Source organism: Lucilia sericata, unplaced genomic scaffold (genome assembly GCF_015586225.1).
Source record: "Lucilia sericata isolate MDLA Ls3-8-SP2 unplaced genomic scaffold, ASM1558622v1 Contig001986F_arrow, whole genome shotgun sequence".
Classification (NCBI taxonomy): domain Eukaryota; kingdom Metazoa; phylum Arthropoda; class Insecta; order Diptera; family Calliphoridae; genus Lucilia; species Lucilia sericata.
The window spans coordinates 25,812-43,018 of record NW_023995856.1 but is presented as its reverse complement, the minus strand read 5'-3'; the positions used below and the strand labels follow the sequence as shown (position 1 = coordinate 43,018).

The 17,207-nt window shown below is 30.3% G+C and overlaps 4 protein-coding genes across 4 annotated transcripts; all 4 read left to right on the top strand.

Moving 5' to 3' along the window:
• Nucleotides 1-446: 446 nt before the first annotated feature.
• LOC119613151 lies at nt 447-1,660 on the top strand. Its single transcript, XM_037969096.1, has 4 exons — nt 447-919; nt 1,040-1,134; nt 1,201-1,357; nt 1,421-1,660. Exons 1-4 carry the CDS (start codon nt 796-798, stop codon nt 1,531-1,533), a joined length of 489 nt encoding a protein of 162 aa, XP_037825024.1. The 5' UTR covers nt 447-795; the 3' UTR covers nt 1,534-1,660.
• Nucleotides 1,661-4,017: 2,357 nt separating this feature from the next.
• LOC119613141 lies at nt 4,018-7,102 on the top strand. Its single transcript, XM_037969086.1, has 4 exons — nt 4,018-4,247; nt 6,547-6,635; nt 6,693-6,846; nt 6,907-7,102. The coding sequence occupies exons 1-4, from the start codon at nt 4,100-4,102 to the stop codon at nt 7,014-7,016; spliced, it is 501 nt and encodes a 166-aa protein (XP_037825014.1). The 5' UTR covers nt 4,018-4,099; the 3' UTR covers nt 7,017-7,102.
• Nucleotides 7,103-7,308: 206 nt separating this feature from the next.
• LOC119613140 lies at nt 7,309-8,205 on the top strand. Its single transcript, XM_037969085.1, has 4 exons — nt 7,309-7,561; nt 7,656-7,726; nt 7,802-7,958; nt 8,021-8,205. The coding sequence occupies exons 1-4, from the start codon at nt 7,408-7,410 to the stop codon at nt 8,137-8,139; spliced, it is 501 nt and encodes a 166-aa protein (XP_037825013.1). The 5' UTR covers nt 7,309-7,407; the 3' UTR covers nt 8,140-8,205.
• A 3,129-nt stretch (nt 8,206-11,334) lies between these two features.
• LOC119613135 lies at nt 11,335-14,795 on the top strand. The gene is made up of 4 exons (XM_037969081.1): nt 11,335-11,618; nt 14,312-14,382; nt 14,455-14,611; nt 14,671-14,795. Exons 1-4 carry the CDS (start codon nt 11,465-11,467, stop codon nt 14,793-14,795), a joined length of 507 nt encoding a protein of 168 aa, XP_037825009.1. The 5' UTR covers nt 11,335-11,464.
• The last annotated feature ends 2,412 nt before the right edge of the window (nt 14,796-17,207 follow it).

Below are 17,207 nucleotides of genomic sequence, written 5' to 3'. Positions count from 1 at the left end.
GTCTATAGTCTAGTCTATAGTCTAGTCTATAGTCTAGTCTATAGTCTAGTCTATAGTCTAGTCTATAGTCTAGTCTATAGTCTAGTCTATAGTCTAGTCTATAGTCTAGTCTATAGTCTAGTCTATAGTCTAGTCTATAGTCTAGTCTATAGTCTAGTCATAGTCTAGTCTATAGTCTAGTCTATAGTCTAGTCTATAGTCTAGTCTATAGTCTAGTCTATAGTCTAGTCTATAGTCTAGTCTATAGTCTAGTCTATAGTCTAGTCTATAGTCTAGTCTATAGTCTAGTCTATAGTCTAGTCTATAGTCTAGTCTATAGTCTAGTCTATAGTCTAGTCTATAGTCTAGTCTATAGTCTAGTCTATAGTCTAGTCTATAGTCTAGTCTATAGTCTAGTCTATAGTCTAGTCTATAGTCTAGTCTATAGTCTAGTCTATAGTCTAGTCTATAGTCTAGTCTATAGTCTAGTCTATAGTCTAGTCTATAGTCCAATCTATAGTCTATTTTAGTTCGAAAAAATTATCATATGGGTGGTATCATATGGTTGGCCTAGCCCGACTATACTATCCTAATTGTTTTAATTTTTGATTCATTACCGCATTTGACTCAGCAAAGTAAATGATTTAAATGGTATTTTTTATTGTTGATAAATATAAATTAATATATATGTATTGATGTTTTGACAAGTCTTAAGAAAATTACATTTACATGATTACTTAGTTGAGGTTCGGTGTCTCGGCATAACGGTATAGTTTTGTTTAAAAAAGAAATAACATTTTATATAATCATCAAAATATGAAGTGCTGCAGTCGTTCTACACTTGGTATGATCATTGGCGGCCTAAATGTTGTGGCCTATTTTGCTGCTGCCATTTATTTAATCTATACTATGGTGGTAATTAATTCGAATGATAAACCAGGCAAGTTTGAACCTATTAGTTTATAATTTTTCTCAGACGTTCTAATACTTGATCCAATTGATTTTTGTCAATTGTGTAAAGTAAAAAAGTTTTATCAACTATTTCTTTCTTTTTATTAAGACGTGACCTATTTTAATGTAATATATGCTCTATTAATATTATTTTGTTGGGCAATGTTTGCCATATCTGGTCTACTTATAATGGGTATTATGAAGGTACGTAAATATAAAAAAATAATTAATAGAACTTATTAAACTTTTTATTAATTTAATTATTTACAGAGACGTCACAAAATGATGATTCCTTGGTTGTTACTGGGTGCCATTGGCTTCGTTATAAATTCATTACGTTTGTCCTATGAGTTAATTGTTTCCATGACCCATGGAGTTGGTGCTGGTACAGTTATATCGATATTTTTTTCTAGTTTATTGGGTCTTGGTAAGATAACTATGGGGAAGAAAATATATTTATATAATTTTATGTATGTTTCTATCTTTATAGGTCTTTCTGCTTTAATAATTTGGCTTATTTATACTTTGTATAAGGATATAGAAAAGGAGAACATTTTAAAGCCAACTCAAGTTAATTATCAGACTAATACACATGGGTGCTAAATACTTTCAGCAATTAAAGATTGTTTATATTTTTTATTTAAGATTATTCTCAGCCCTCATTACCTATTTATTCCTTTTTGTAACCCTAAAAAAATCCTAAATTACAATAAAAATATAATGTTTTATATATGCTCCATGTTCTAATTAGATTCTTAGACGATCTAACAATGTTTAATCATCTGTATATTGCTGCCGCGTCCGCTATTAATAGTTCGTCTATGTTCAAATGGATATAACAGTTTCCCATGTAAAATTTTAAAGTTCCAGCTGTTACATTAGATTCCCAGATATACGAATTTCGGTAAACATGAGTTCTTAGTTAAATTTCTATAGTTCTAAATAAAAATTCGATAATTGAAGTTAAATTAATACAAAATTTAGATTACTAAAATATAAAAGAATATCATGTGAACAGTCTTATAGAAAATTTAAAAGTACTTTTCTGTTTTTATGTACTATTGAGCAACGGGAAGTCCCTGCTTTTAGATTGTCATTTACTTATATACTTATGTTTGATTTAATGATACTCTCCACCACCATCAGTAGTGTTAGAAGGTTTAATATCTTTTTCAACACTGAGAAATATTTATTTGAGTGCCAACAAAGCTGGCATTTCATTTCGAAAAATACCGCAGTAATACCCACAACTTATTCGGTACTTTTTCTTACCAACAAACTTTTGATAAGCAGTCCACATAGTAGTTAGTACGTAGTCTAGTCTTTAGTATAGTTTATAGACTAGTTTATAGTATAGTATATAGTCTAGTATAGTATATAGTCTAGTCTATAGTCCAGTATATAGTCTAGTATATAGTCTAGTATATAGTATAGTCTATAGTCTAGTCTATAGTCTAGTCTATAGTCTAGTCTATAGTCTAGTCTATAGTATAGTCTAGTCTATAGTCTAGTCTATAGTCTAGTCTATAGTCTAGTCTATAGTCTAGTCTATAGTGTAGTCTATAGTCTAGTCCATAGTCTAGTCTATAGCCTAGTATATACTCTAGTCTATAGTCTAGTCTATAGTCTAGGCTATAGTCTAGTCTATAGTCTAGTCTATAGTCTAGTCTATAGTCTAGTCTATAGTCTAGGCTATAGTCTAGTCTATAGTCTAGTCTATAGTCTAGTCTATAGTCGAGTCTATAGTCTAGTCTAGTCTATAGTCTAGTCTATAGTCTAGTCTATAGTCTAGTCTATAGTCTAGTCCATAGTCTAGTCTATAGCCTAGTATATACTCTAGTCTATAGTCTAGTCTATAGTCTAGTCTATAGTCTAGTCTATAGTCTAGTCTATAGTCTAGTCTATAGTCTAGTCTATAGTCTAGTCTATAGTCTAGTCTATAGTCTAGTCTATAGTCTAGTCTATAGTCTAGTCTATAGTCTAGTCTATATAGTCTAGTCTATAGTCTAGTCTATAGTCTAGTCTATAGTCTAGTCTATAGTCTAGTCTATAGTCTAGTCTATAGTCTAGTCTATAGTCTAGTCTATAGTCTAGTCTATAGTCTAGTCTATAGTCTAGTCTATAGTCTAGTCTATAGTCTAGTCTATAGTCTAGTCTATAGTCTAGTCTATAGTCTAGTCTATAGTCTAGTCTATAGTCTAGTCTATAGTCTAGTCTATAGTCTAGTCTATAGTCTAGTCTATAGTCTAGTCTATAGTCTAGTCTATAGTCCTAGTCTATAGTCTAGTCTATAGTCTAGTCTATAGTCTAGTCTATAGTCTAGTCTATAGTCTAGTCTATAGTCTAGTCTATAGTCTAGTCTATAGTCTAGTCTATAGTCTAGTCTATAGTCTAGTCTATAGTCTAGTCTATAGTCTAGTCTATAGTCTAGTCTATAGTCTAGTCTATAGTCTAGTCTATAGTCTAGTCTATAGTCTAGTCTATAGTCTAGTCTATAGTCTAGTCTATAGTCTAGTCTATAGTTCTGGTTTATTAGGACTAGGTAAGATTGGGGAAAGAAACTATATGTGTATCTAATTTTTTATGATTTTATGTATTTTTCTATCTTTGTAGGTCTTTCTGCTTTAATAATTTGGCTTATTTATACATTGTATAAGGATATAGAAAAGGAGAATATTTTGAAGTTAACTCGAGTTAATTATCAGACTGATGCACATGGGTATTAAACTCTTTCAGCAATTGAAGATACATATGTGAAGATATGAAAAATCCCAAATTAGAATAAAAAATTGTGTTTTCTACGTCCATCATATAGTCATATAGTTTAATAATAAAAATCATAAATTATAATGGCAACCCTTTGTAATATGTGGGGTTTCCCTTTAACAGTGATCAACCAAATAAACTCATATACCGTGGTGCGTTGTACTCAATTCAATTCCATCGAATGCATTTTTTAAGCCAGTTTCTCTGTTTTAAAATTTTATAAATTTCACATGAGAAAAATTCTCATGAAATTCGTATTTGCACGTTTATTTTACCATCAGCTTAACAGTTCAATTCCATACTTTAGTTTAGTTTTGTATTTTGTTGCGATCGGTTTTTATACGCATATAATTTAAAAATACACAATAAAGAGAAAATAAAATAATTTAAAATTTTTAAAAACATGAAATACTGCAGTCGTTCCACCCTTGGTCTAATTATTGGCAGCCTTAATGTCTTGATCTATCTTGCCTGTTTTATCTATGCGATTATTGTCTTAGTCGACATAAATTCAGGGGAAAATTCCAGTTATAAGGAAAAAGAAAATATTTGTAAGTTGCATTAAATGAAATTTGGTTTGTTGGTGAAGAAAAAAAGTAATGTTTTATGGAAATTGTAATTAATACTCAGAATTCAAAATGACGTAGTGTTTAGGTTTAAAATGAATATGGAATTGCGACTGGTTTTTGTTTGTTATATTAATTGTTTATATATTTATTCAAGCAGCAACTGCTGCCAGATTTTTTTCAGCCCTCTTTCACAATTATTTTTTTGGATCCCCAAAACTGGTAATTACAATCACAAATTGTTTTTGCTTATATCTACAATCAACAAATACATACATCTATGCACATACACAGAAAAAAATATGCACACAATTTCTTTCCTAGTGTAGTCTATAGATTAGTTTCTAGTCTAGTCGATAGTCCCTGTCTATAATCCACTCTATAGTCCTATAGTCTAGTCTATAGTCAAGTCTATATTCTAGTCGATAGTCTAGTCTATAGTCTAGTCTATAGTCTAGTCTATAGTCTAGTCTATAGTCTAGCTCTAGTCTAGTCTATAGTCTAGTCATAGTCCTAGTCTATAGTCTAGTCTATAGTCTAGTCTATAGTCCTAGTCTATAGTATAGTCTATAGTCTAGTCTATAGTCTAGTCTATAGTCCTAGTCTATAGTCTAGTCTATAGTCTAGTCTATAGTCTAGTCTATAGTCTAGTCTATAGTCTAGTTCTATAGTCTAGTCTATAGTCTAGGCATAGTCTAGTCTATAGTCTAGTCTATAGTCTAGTCTATAGTCCTAGTCTATAGTCTAGTCTATAGTCTAGTCTATAGTCTAGTCTATAGTCTAGTCTATAGTCTAGTCTATAGTCTAGTCTATAGTCTAGTCTATAGTCTAGTCTATAGTCTAGTCTATAGTCTAGTCTATAGTCTAGTCTATAGTCTAGTCTATAGTCTAGTCTATAGTCTAGTCTATAGTCTAGTCTATAGTCTAGTCTATAGTCTAGTCTATAGTCTAGTCTATAGTCTAGTCTATAGTCTAGTCTATAGTCTAGTCTATAGTCTAGTCTATAGTCTAGTCTATAGTCTAGTCTATAGTCTAGTCTATAGTCTAGTCTATAGTCTAGTCTATAGTCTAGTCTATAGTCTAGTCTATAGTCTAGTCTATAGTCTAGTCTATAGTCTAGTCTATAGTCTAGTCTATAGTCTAGTCTATAGTCTAGTCTATAGTCTAGTCTATAGTCTAGTCTATAGTCTAGTCTATAGTCTAGTCTATAGTCTAGTCTATAGTCTAGTCTATAGTCTAGTCTATAGTCTAGTCTATAGTCTAGTCTATAGTCTAGTCTATAGTCTAGTCTATAGTCTAGTCTATAGTCTAGTCTATAGTCTAGTCTATAGTCTAGTCTATAGTCTAGTCTATAGTCTAGTCTATAGTCTGGTCTATAGTCTAGTCTATAGTCTAGTCTATAGTCTAGTCTATAGTCTAGTCTATAGTCCAGTCTATAATCCACTCTATAGTCTAGTCTATAGTCCAGTCTATAATCCACTCTATAGTCTAGTCTATAGTCTAGTCTATAGTCTAGTCTATAGTCTAGTCTATAGTCTAGTCTATAGTCTAGTCTATAGTCTAGTCTATAGTCTAGTCTATAGTCTAGTCTATAGTCTAGTCTATAGTCTAGTCTATAGTCTAGTCTATAGTCTAGTCTATAGTCTAGTCTATAGTCTAGTCTATAGTCTAGTCTATAGTCTAGTCTATAGTCTAGTCTATAGTCTAGTCTATAGTCTAGTCTATAGTCTAGTCTATAGTCTAGTCTATAGTCTAGTCTATAGTCTAGTATATAGTCTAGTCTATAGTCTAGTCTATAGTCAAGTCTATAGTTTAGTCTATAGTCCGGTACATAGTATAGTCTATAGTGTAGTCTATAGTCTGGTATATAGTGTAGTCTATAGTGTAGTCCATAGTCTAGTCTAGTAGGTAGTCTAGTATATAGCCTTCCAAATTCTTCTAGAGGGCAAGAGGGACACAAAGTGGTGTTCCGCCCATAGTCCACATCAGTGGTTTTTCAATAATTTGTATTTTTTGAAGAACTTTTATAGACAACCTTAGGCGTTAAAGGGCAGATTATCTATCTATCTATCTATCTATCTATCTATCTATCTATCTATCTATCTATCTATCTATCTATCTATCTATCTATCTATCTATCTATCTATCTATCTATCTATCTATCTATCTATCTATCTATCTATCTATCTATCTATCTATCTATCTATCTATCTATCTATCTATCTATCTATCTATCTATCTACCTATCTATCTATATAAAAAATTTTGTTTCATTTAATTCCAGCCCTTCACAATAAAATTATTATTATATTAATAATATTATGTATAGTAATGGCCATTATATCGGGTCTGCTGATAATGGGTATTGTAAAGGTAAGCTCGATATACGATATTTGAAATATTGCTAAATATTTTGTGACTACTTTACAGAGACGCCACAAACTAATGATGCCTTGGCTAATACTTAGTGGCATCGGTTTCATAGTCAATTGTGTAAATTTTGCATTTAAATTTATTGGTTCCATGTTTACCGTTCCATTTCTGTCACTAGTAATTATGTTCGTAGTGGGTTTATTGGGAATAGGTAAGTTATTAATATGTAAAGTCTGCATAATAGCGCTATAATTTATTATATCTTTTACAGTTATTTCATATTTAATATTATGGCCGATTTTTACTTTGTATGGTGATATACAAAAGGAAAATTTTGAACAAGAGTCGAATGATCGTATTAAAAGCGATAGGCCTAGATGATGATGATATTATAACAAAATTGCTTTTTTTAATATTATAAAATAAATAGAAGAAATAGATAAAATTGAATAAATTAAAATATTTGTTATAATATTATAACATAAAATAATTTTTTTTGTCTAGAAAAAGCTCTTAATTTTTGAACCTAAAGCACTAAGTTGACACATTATATTTTATGAGTCTATCTTCGGCTTGTACAGACATATAGTATATGTATGTATGTACATTATCGTGTTTTTGTTTTTAAATAAACAAATTTGTGGTGTTTTTTTTAATTAAACAATTTAATGAAATTTTCAATTCAGTTGGCGGTTAACATTCAGAATTAAACATACGTAGATTAGAAATAACGAACGTTTTAAAAATCATAAGATTTCAAAACTTTATAATAATGAAGTGGTGCTGTAGTCGTTATACTACTGGAGTCGCAATTGGCTCTATATATATTGTGGTCATCGTATTGTTTTTTATTTCAACATGTGTTACTTATGTACATTATGACAAGGTCCATGATCCACAACGTAGAGATAACTTGAAATCTGTAGGTAAGTTTGAAAAGATCTTTAGGAAGGGAATGAAGTTCCGAAATCAAAACATTATTCATTCTAATAAAATTTTATAAATAAAAATCTCCAACAGCTATCAAATCGATGATAGTATGTGCTGTATCAGTTATAATATCTGCTCTCTTCATAGTGGCCATTGTAAAGGTATGAAAGAATAACTTCCAGCTAAGTCGTTTGGTAAGTAATTACTTAAATGTTAATAATTTAAAATATTTACAGAGATATAAATACTTGATAATTCCCTGGCTTTTACTGGTTGTCTATTATTTTTGTGCAACTTGTATGTTCATATTCGCATGGTTTATTGGAGCTGGAATGGGTGGTGCTTCAGGTTTAACATTTTTGCTAATAGTGGCGATTGGTGTCTTAGCAATTGGTATGATTATTAGAATTTTTATTTTGATTTGCTTTTAAATCTTTTTTAATATTTTTATTTAGTTATACAAATTGCCATTTTTTGGTTTAGTTGTTCTCTGTTCAGAGAAATACATTTGGAATATAAAGAACATACTCCAATACCAAAATCAGATCCGATGACGGAACGTAGTTTTGTGTGAATTTATATGTATAAAGAAATAAATTTTATTTTGGATTTTTTTTGAATAACATATTTATTATACATATTTTTTACGATTAAAGTATTTTTTATAGCAACAAAAAACAAAAAAAAAAAAAAAACAATTAATAAATTGCCTTAAAATTATTTAAATTATTATTTGTTAATATCGAACGTTAATTGAATAGAAATTGATTTTGCATAATCATTATTATTATACATACTCACTAGCGTGGTCATGTAACTCTGAGAAATATCGGAGACTTTGAAATTGTGAGACGATTTTGCTTTTGCCAAATAAAAACGAAGCAGTAGAACGATTTTAGATTTCTTAAGTTTTCTTAGCTAAAGTCGATTTTTGGTCATTAATTTTTTGTGACTAGGAATCAAGCTTATTTTCTCAAATAAACGCTAGTCTAAGCTAGACTACTTTGTAGTCTATCTTACAGACTACTTTGTAGTCTATCCTATAGACTACTTTATAGTCTATCCTATAGACTACTTTGTAGTCTATCCTACAAAGTAGTCTATCTACGCTAGTCTATGCTAGACTACTTTGTAGTCTATCTTACAGACTACTTTGTAGTCTATCCTATAGACTACTTTATAGTCTATCCTATAGACTACTTTGTAGTCTATCCTATAGACTACTTTGTAGTCTATTCTACAGACTACTTTGTAGTCTATTCTATAAACTACTTTGTAGTCTATACTATAGACAACTTTGTAGTCTATACTATAGACAACTTTGTAGTCTATACTATAGACAACTTTGTAGTCTATACTATAGACAACTTTGTAGTCTATACTATAGACAACTTTGTAGTCTATACTATAGACAACTTTGTAGTCTATACTATAGACAACTTTGTAGTCTATACTATAGACAACTTTGTAGTCTAGTCTATACTATAGACAACTTTGTAGTCTATACTATAGACAACTTTGTAGTCTATACTATAGACAACTTTGTAGTCTATACTATAGACAACTTTGTAGTCTATACTATAGACAACTTTGTAGTCTATACTATAGACAACTTTGTAGTCTATACTATAGACAACTTTGTAGTCTATACTATAGACAACTTTGTAGTCTATACTATAGACAACTTTGTAGTCTATACTATAGACAACTTTGTAGTCTATACTATAGACAACTTTGTAGTCTATACTATAGACAACTTTGTAGTCTATACTATAGACAACTTTGTAGTCTATACTATAGACAACTTTGTAGTCTATACTATAGACAACTTTGTAGTCTATACTATAGACAACTTTGTAGTCTATACTATAGACAACTTTGTAGTCTATACTATAGATAACTTTGTAGTCTATACTATAGACAACTTTGTAGTCTATCCCATAGACTGCTTACTTTGTATTATAACCTATAGACTACTATAGACTACTTTGTGGTCTATACTATAGACTAGTTTGTAGTCTATATTATAGACTACTTTGTAGTCTATCCTATAGACTACTTTGTAGTCTATCCTATAGACTACTTTGTAGTCTATCCTATAGACTACTTTGTAGTAAATCCTATAGACTACTTTGTAGTCTGTCCTATAGACTACTCTGTAGTTTATCCTTTAGACTACTTTTTTAGTATATCCTATAGACTACTTTGTAGTAAATCCTATAGACTACTTTGTAGTCTATCCTATAGACTACTCTGTAGTTTATCCTATAGACTACTTTGTAGTCTATCCTATAGACTACTTTGTAGTCTATCCTATAGACTACTCTGTAGTTTATCCTATAGACTACTTTGTAGTCTATCCTTTAGACTACTTTGTAGTATATCCTATAGACTACTCTGTAGTTTATCCTATATACTACTTTGTAGTCTATCCTTTAGACTACTTTGTAGTATATCCTATAGACTACTTTGTAGTAAATCCTATAGACCATTTTGTAGTCTATCCCATAGACTACTTTGTAGTTTATTCTATAGACTACTTTGTAAATTATTCTATAGACTACTTTGTAGTCTATCCCATAGACTGCTTTGTAGTCTATCCCATAGACTACTTTGTAGTCTATCCCATAGACTGCTTTGTAGTCTATCCCATAGACTGCTTTGTAGTCTATCCCATAGACTGCTTTGTAGTCTATCCCATAGACTGCTTTGTAGTCTATCCCATAGACTACTTTGAAGTCTATCCCATAGACTACTTTGTAGTATATCCTATAGACTACTTTGTAGTCTATTCTATAGACTACTCTGTAGTCTATTCTATAGACTACTTTGTAGTCTATTCTATAGACTACTTTGTAGTCTATTCTATAGACTACTTTGTAGTCTATTCTATAGACTACTTTGTTGTCTATTCTATAGACTACTTTGTTGTCTATTCTATAGACTACTTTGTTGTCTATTCTATAGACTACTTTGTTGTCTATTCTATAGACTACTTTGTAGTCTATTCTATAGAACACTTTGTAGTCTGTTCTATAGATAACTTTGTAGTCTATTCTATAGACTACTTTGTAGTCTATTCTATAGACTACTTTGTAGTCTATTCTATAGACTACTTTGTAGTCTATTCTATAGACTACTTTGTAGTCTATTCTATAGACTACTTTGTAGTTTATTAGGGTCAAGGGTACCTAAAACTTTCTCGATTTATTAATAGTTCTTTTTCCATTAACTTTGGTTAACCTAACCTATTAAAAAAGGTTTATGAATACAGCAGTTAATAATTATTGCACTTAAGTTAGATTGTGCATAATTAACCATGAAAGGTTTGATATCATAAAATTGTTTTTGTTGGCGGGATTTGGCAAATTCGAAAGATTAAAATTCATTTCCTTTAATTTTTTTTAGGTTTTCAAATTGCAGCACAAGTATTATTAATATATTTGAATGCGATATAATTGTTAAAGAAACCACAAAATTAAAATAATTATATTATATTTCAAAAATAAATAACAGAATGTAATCTATTTCATATATAAACTGATAATCTTGAGTCAACTATAGAGCGATCTTAACAATATCATGATTAATACATAAATATGCAACTTTAAAGATATTTAAAATAAATATTGTTTACAGATCTTTAGTATGACTATGAAAATATGTTGATGTTGAAGGGCATTTAATATTCGGCTTAGACTCGCACTTGTATTTTTTTACTCATTTCAGTATTTGAAAGAAATTTTAAAGTCCATCAACAGTTGACATTCAGAATTCAACAAAAAGTGTCCTAAATGTTACAAGCGCTTGAAATTGAATTGAAAAAAGTGGATCGTGTTTAAAACCATTAGTTTCGGAGACTTAAGAAATTCCGTTAAAAATTTCAAAACTATTATATAATGAAGTGGTGCTATAGTCGTTACACTACTGGAGTCACAATTGGCTCTCTATATATTTTGGGCATCGTATTATTTTTTATTTCAACATTTATTACTTATATGCATTATGACAAGTTGGAGAAAGTTCAACGTAGAGAAAAATTAAAGTTAGAAGGTAAGTGTATTAAGAGTGTAGTTCTAAACTATAGATTACTTTGTAGTCTAATCAATGGAATACTTGTAGTCTAATCAATGGAATACTTCTATGCTATAGAATACTTTGTAGTCTATGCTATAGAATACTTTGTATTCTATACTATAGACTACTTTGTAGTCTACTCTATAGACTACTTTGTAGTCTACTCTATAGACTACTTTGTAGTCTCTTCTATAGACTACTTTGTATTCTATTCTATAGACTACTTTGTAGTATATTCTATAGACTACTTTGCAGTCTATTCTATAGACTACTTTGTAGTCTATTCTATAGACTACTTTCTATAGCATAGACTACTTTGTAGTCTATGCTGTAGACTATACTACTTTGTAGTCTACTCTATAGACTACTTTGTAGTCTATGCTATAGACTACTTTGTAGTCTATGCTATAGACTACTTTGTAGTCTATGCTATAGACTACCTTGTAGTCTATGCTATAGACTACTTTGTAGTCTATGCTATAGACTACTTTGTAGTCTATGCTATAGACTACTTTGTAGTCTATGCTATAGACTACCTTGTAGTCTATGCTATAGACTACTTTGTAGTCTATGCTATAGACTACTTTGTAGTCTATGCTATAGACTACTTTGTAGTCTATGCTATAGACTACTTTGTAGTCTATGCTATAGACTACTTTGTAGTCTATGCTATAGACTACTTTGTAGTCTATGCTATAGACTACTTTGTAGTCTATGCTATAGACTAATTTGTAGTCTATGCTATAGACTACTTTGTAGTCTATGCTATAGACTACATTGTAGTCTATGCTATAGACTAATTTGTAGTCTATGCTATAGACTACTTTGTAGTCTATGCTATTGACTACTTTGTATTCTATGCTACAGAATACTTTGTAGTTTACGCTGCAATCTATGCTATAGACTACTTTATAATTTATGCTATAGACTTCTTTATAGTTTATTCTATAGACTACTTTGTACTCTATTTTGTAGTCTATGCTATAGACTACTTTGTAGTCTATGCTATAGACTACTTTGTAGTCTATGCTATAGACTACTTTGTAGTCTATGCTATAGACTACCTTGTGGTCTATGCTATAGACTACTTTGTAGTTTTTGCTATAGACTACTTTGTAGTCTATGCTATAGACTACTTTGTAGTCTATGCTATATACTACTTTGTAGTCTATGCTATAGACTACTTTGTAGTCCATGATATAGTTTACTTTGTATTCTATGCTATAGTCTACTTTGTAGTCTATGCTATTGGCTACTTTGTATTCTATGCTACAGACTACTACAATCTATGCTACAGACTACTTTATAATCTATGCTATAGACTTCTTTGTAGTTATGCTATAGACTTTACTTTGTAGTCTATGCTATGGACTACTTTGTAGTCTATGCAATAAACTACATTGTAGTCCATGCTATAGGTTACTTTGTAGTCTATGCTATTGACTACTTTGTATTCTATGCTACAGACTACTACAATCTCTGCTATAGACTACTTCAGAATCTATGCTTTAGACTTCTTTGTAGTTTATTCTATAGACTACTTTGTATTCTATTCTGTAGACTATGCTATAGACTATTTTGTAGTCTATGCTGTAGTCTATGTAGTTTATTACATACACTACTTTGTAATATATTCTATATATGTTCTATAAACTCATTCACAGTCAATATACTAGACTACTTTGTAGTCTATTCTTTAGACTACTTCGTAGATTACTAGACTACTTTGTACTTTATTCTATAGACTACTGTGTTATCTATTCTATAGACTACTTTGTAGCCTATACTATATACTACTTTGTAGCCTATACTATATACTACTTTGTAGTCTATGCTATTGACTACTTTGTAGTATATTTTTTAGATTATTTTGTACTCTATTCTATAGACTACTCATAGCCTATACTATATAATACTTTGTAGTCTATTCTACATACTACTTTGTAGTATATTCTATATACTACTTTGTAGTCTATTCTATTGACTACATTGTAGTCTATTCTATAAAATACTTTGTCATCTATTCTATAGACTACTTTGTCATCTATTCTATAGACTACTTTGTAGTCTATTCCATAGACTACTTTGAAGTCTATTATGTAGACTACTTTGTGGTCTTTATTATAAACTACTTTGTACTCTATACTATTATATTCTATGCTACTACTTTGTAGTCTATTCTATAGACTACTTTGTAGTATATTCTATAGACCACTTTATAGTCTATAGACTACTTTGTAGTCTATTCTATAGACTACTTTGTGGTCTATACTAAAAATTACTTTGTAGTCTATACTATTCTATTCTATGCTACTACTTTGTAGTCTATTCTATAGACTACTTTGTAGTTATATTTTATAGTTCTATTCTACCACTTTGTAGTCTGTTCTATAGAATACCTTGTTGGCTATTCTTAGACTACTTTGTAGTCTATTCTTAGACTACTTTGTAGTCTATTCTTAGACTACTTTGTAGTCTATTCTTAGACTACTTTGTAGTCTATTCTTAGACTACCTTGTAGTCTATTCTATAGACTACTTTGTAGTCTGTTATATAAACTACTTTGTAGTTCTATTGCATAGACTTCTTTTTAGTTCTATTCTGCAGACTACTTTGTAGTTCTATTCTAGAGATATTCTATTAAAATATAAATAATTTGTTTTCTTCAGCTATCAAATCCATGATAATATGTTCTGTACAAGCTATAATATCTGCTTTATTCATATTAGCCATTGTAAAGGTAAGAAAATCACTTCCAAAAGAGTTGTCTAATAAGTAATTGAATAAATTCTACAATTTAAAATATTTATAGAGGTATAAATATTTGATAATTCCCTGGCTATTACTTGCTTTCTACAATTTCTATTACACTGGTTTGCATGCATACTATTGCTTTATTGGAGCTGCCATAGCTGGTCCTTCCGTTTGGTTTATTTTGCTTCTTATTGTGATTGCTCTGTTGGTATTTGGTATGAAAATTATAAAATTTTCTTAAAAAAATAATCATAATAATTTATGTTTTTTTTAGGTCTACAAATTGTCGTTTTTTGGTTTAGTTGTTCCTTGTTTAAGGAAATACATTTCGAATATAATCAAAAACCTCAGATCCCAACTTCAGATCCTCAGAGGTCAGAAAATACTTATGAAATTTGAATTTTTTTTTATTTACATAATAAAATATTAATATAGTTTTTAATCTTTCTAAAATTCCACTTTTATTAAAGTATTACTTTATAGTTATATATGAATATTTTTGAAAAAAGTCTTAAAAAATGTTTTATATGCTTAACGTTTTATTCACTATCTCAAGACTGGATTATAGACAAAATTATAGACTAAAGTATAGACTAGACTGTAGACTAGACTATAGACTAGTCTATAGTCTAGACTATAGACTAGACTATAGACTAGACTGTAGACTAGACTATAGACTAGACTATAGACTAGACTATAGACTAGACTATAGACTAGAATATAGACTAGAATATAGACTAGACTATAGACTAGACTATAGACTAGACTATAGACTAGACTATAGACTAGACTATAGACTAGAATATAGACTAGACTATAGACTAGACTATAGACTAGACTATAGACTAGACTATAGACTAGACTATAGACTAGACTATAGACTAGACTATAGACTAGACTATAGACTAGACTATAGACTAGACTATAGACTAGACTATAGACTAGACTATAGACTAGACTATAGACTAGACTATAACTAGACTATAGACTAGACTATAGACTAGACTATAGACTAGACTATAGACTAGACTATAGACTAGACTATAGACTAGACTATAGACTAGACTATAGACTAGACTATAGACTAGACTATAGACTAGACTATAGACTAGACTATAGACTAGACTATAGACTAGACTATAGACTAGACTATAGACTAGACTATAGACTAGACTATAGACTAGACTATAGACTAGACTATAGACTAGACTATAGACTAGACTATAGACTAGACTATAGACTAGACTATAGACTAGACTATAGACTAGACTATAGACTAGACTATAGACTAGACTATAGACTAGACTATAGACTAGACTATAGACTAGACTATAGACTAGACTATAGACTAGACTATAGACTAGACTATAGACTAGACTATAGACTAGACTATAGACTAGAATAGACTAGACTATAGACTAGACTATAGACTAGACTATAGACTAGACTATAGACTAGACTATAGACTAGACTATAGACTAGACTATAGACTAGACTATAGACTAGACTATAGACTAGACTATAGACTAGACTATAGACTAGACTATAGACTAGACTATAGACTAGACTATAGACTAGACTATAGACTAGACTATAGACTAGACTATAGACTAGACTATAGACTAGACTATAGACTAGACTATAGACTAGACTATAGACTAGACTATAGACTATATAGACTAGACTATAGACTAGACTATAGACTAGACTATAGACTAGACTATAGACTAGACTATAGACTAGACTATAGACTAGACTATAGACTAGACTATAGACTAGACTATAGACTAGACTATAGACTAGACTATAGACTAGACTATAGACTAGACTATAGACTAGACTATAGACTAGACTATAGACTAGACTATAGACTAGACTATAGACTAGACTATAGACTAGACTATAGACTAGACTATAGACTAGACTATAGACTAGACTATAGACTAGACTATAGACTAGACTATAGACTAGACTATAGACTAGACTATAGACTAGACTATAGACTAGACTATAGACTAGACTATAGACTAGACTATAGACTAGACTATAGACTAGACTATAGACTAGACTATAGACTAGACTATAGACTAGACTATAGACTAGACTATAGACTAGACTATAGACTAGATTATAGACTAGACTATAGACTAGACTATAGACTAGACATAGACTAGACTATAGACTAGACTATAGACTAGACTATAGACTAGACTATAGACTAGACTATAGACTAGACTATAGACTAGACTTATAGACTAGACTTATAGACTAGACTATAGACTAGACTATAGACTAGACTATAGACTAGACTATAGACTAGACTATAGACTAGACTATAGACTAGACTATAGACTAGACTATAGACTAGACATAGACTAGACTATAGACTAGACTATAGACTAGAATAGACTAGACTATAGACTAGACTATAGACTAGACTATAGACTAGACTATAGACTAGACTATAGACTAGACTATAGACTAGACTATAAGACTAGACTATAGACTAGACTATAGACCAGACTATAGACTAGACTATAGACTAGACTATAGACTAGAACTATAGACTAGACTATAGACTAGACTATAGACCTAGACTATAGACTAGACTATAGACTAGACTATAGACTAGACTATAGACTAGACTATAGACTAGACTATAGACTAGACTATATAGACTAGACTATAGACTAGACTATAGACTAGACTATAGACTAGACTATAGACTAGACTATAGACTAGACTATAGACTAGACTATAGACTAGACTATAGACTAGGACTATAGACTAGACTATAGACTAGACTATAGA

Coding starts and splice junctions, on each gene's coding strand:
- LOC119613151 (XM_037969096.1), top strand. CDS start 796: ATGAAGTGCTGCAGTCGTTCTACACTTGGTATGATCATTGGCGGCCTA. Junction 920..1,039: donor TAATTCGAATGATAAACCAG/GCAAGTTTGAAC, acceptor CTTTTTATTAAG/ACGTGACCTATTTTAATGTA. Junction 1,358..1,420: donor TTCTAGTTTATTGGGTCTTG/GTAAGATAACTA, acceptor CTATCTTTATAG/GTCTTTCTGCTTTAATAATT.
- LOC119613141 (XM_037969086.1), top strand. CDS start 4,100: ATGAAATACTGCAGTCGTTCCACCCTTGGTCTAATTATTGGCAGCCTT. Junction 4,248..6,546: donor TAAGGAAAAAGAAAATATTT/GTAAGTTGCATT, acceptor ATTTAATTCCAG/CCCTTCACAATAAAATTATT. Junction 6,636..6,692: donor TGATAATGGGTATTGTAAAG/GTAAGCTCGATA, acceptor ACTACTTTACAG/AGACGCCACAAACTAATGAT.
- LOC119613140 (XM_037969085.1), top strand. CDS start 7,408: ATGAAGTGGTGCTGTAGTCGTTATACTACTGGAGTCGCAATTGGCTCT. Junction 7,727..7,801: donor TCATAGTGGCCATTGTAAAG/GTATGAAAGAAT, acceptor AAATATTTACAG/AGATATAAATACTTGATAAT. Junction 7,959..8,020: donor GATTGGTGTCTTAGCAATTG/GTATGATTATTA, acceptor ATTTTTATTTAG/TTATACAAATTGCCATTTTT.
- LOC119613135 (XM_037969081.1), top strand. CDS start 11,465: ATGAAGTGGTGCTATAGTCGTTACACTACTGGAGTCACAATTGGCTCT. Junction 14,383..14,454: donor TCATATTAGCCATTGTAAAG/GTAAGAAAATCA, acceptor AAATATTTATAG/AGGTATAAATATTTGATAAT. Junction 14,612..14,670: donor GATTGCTCTGTTGGTATTTG/GTATGAAAATTA, acceptor TGTTTTTTTTAG/GTCTACAAATTGTCGTTTTT.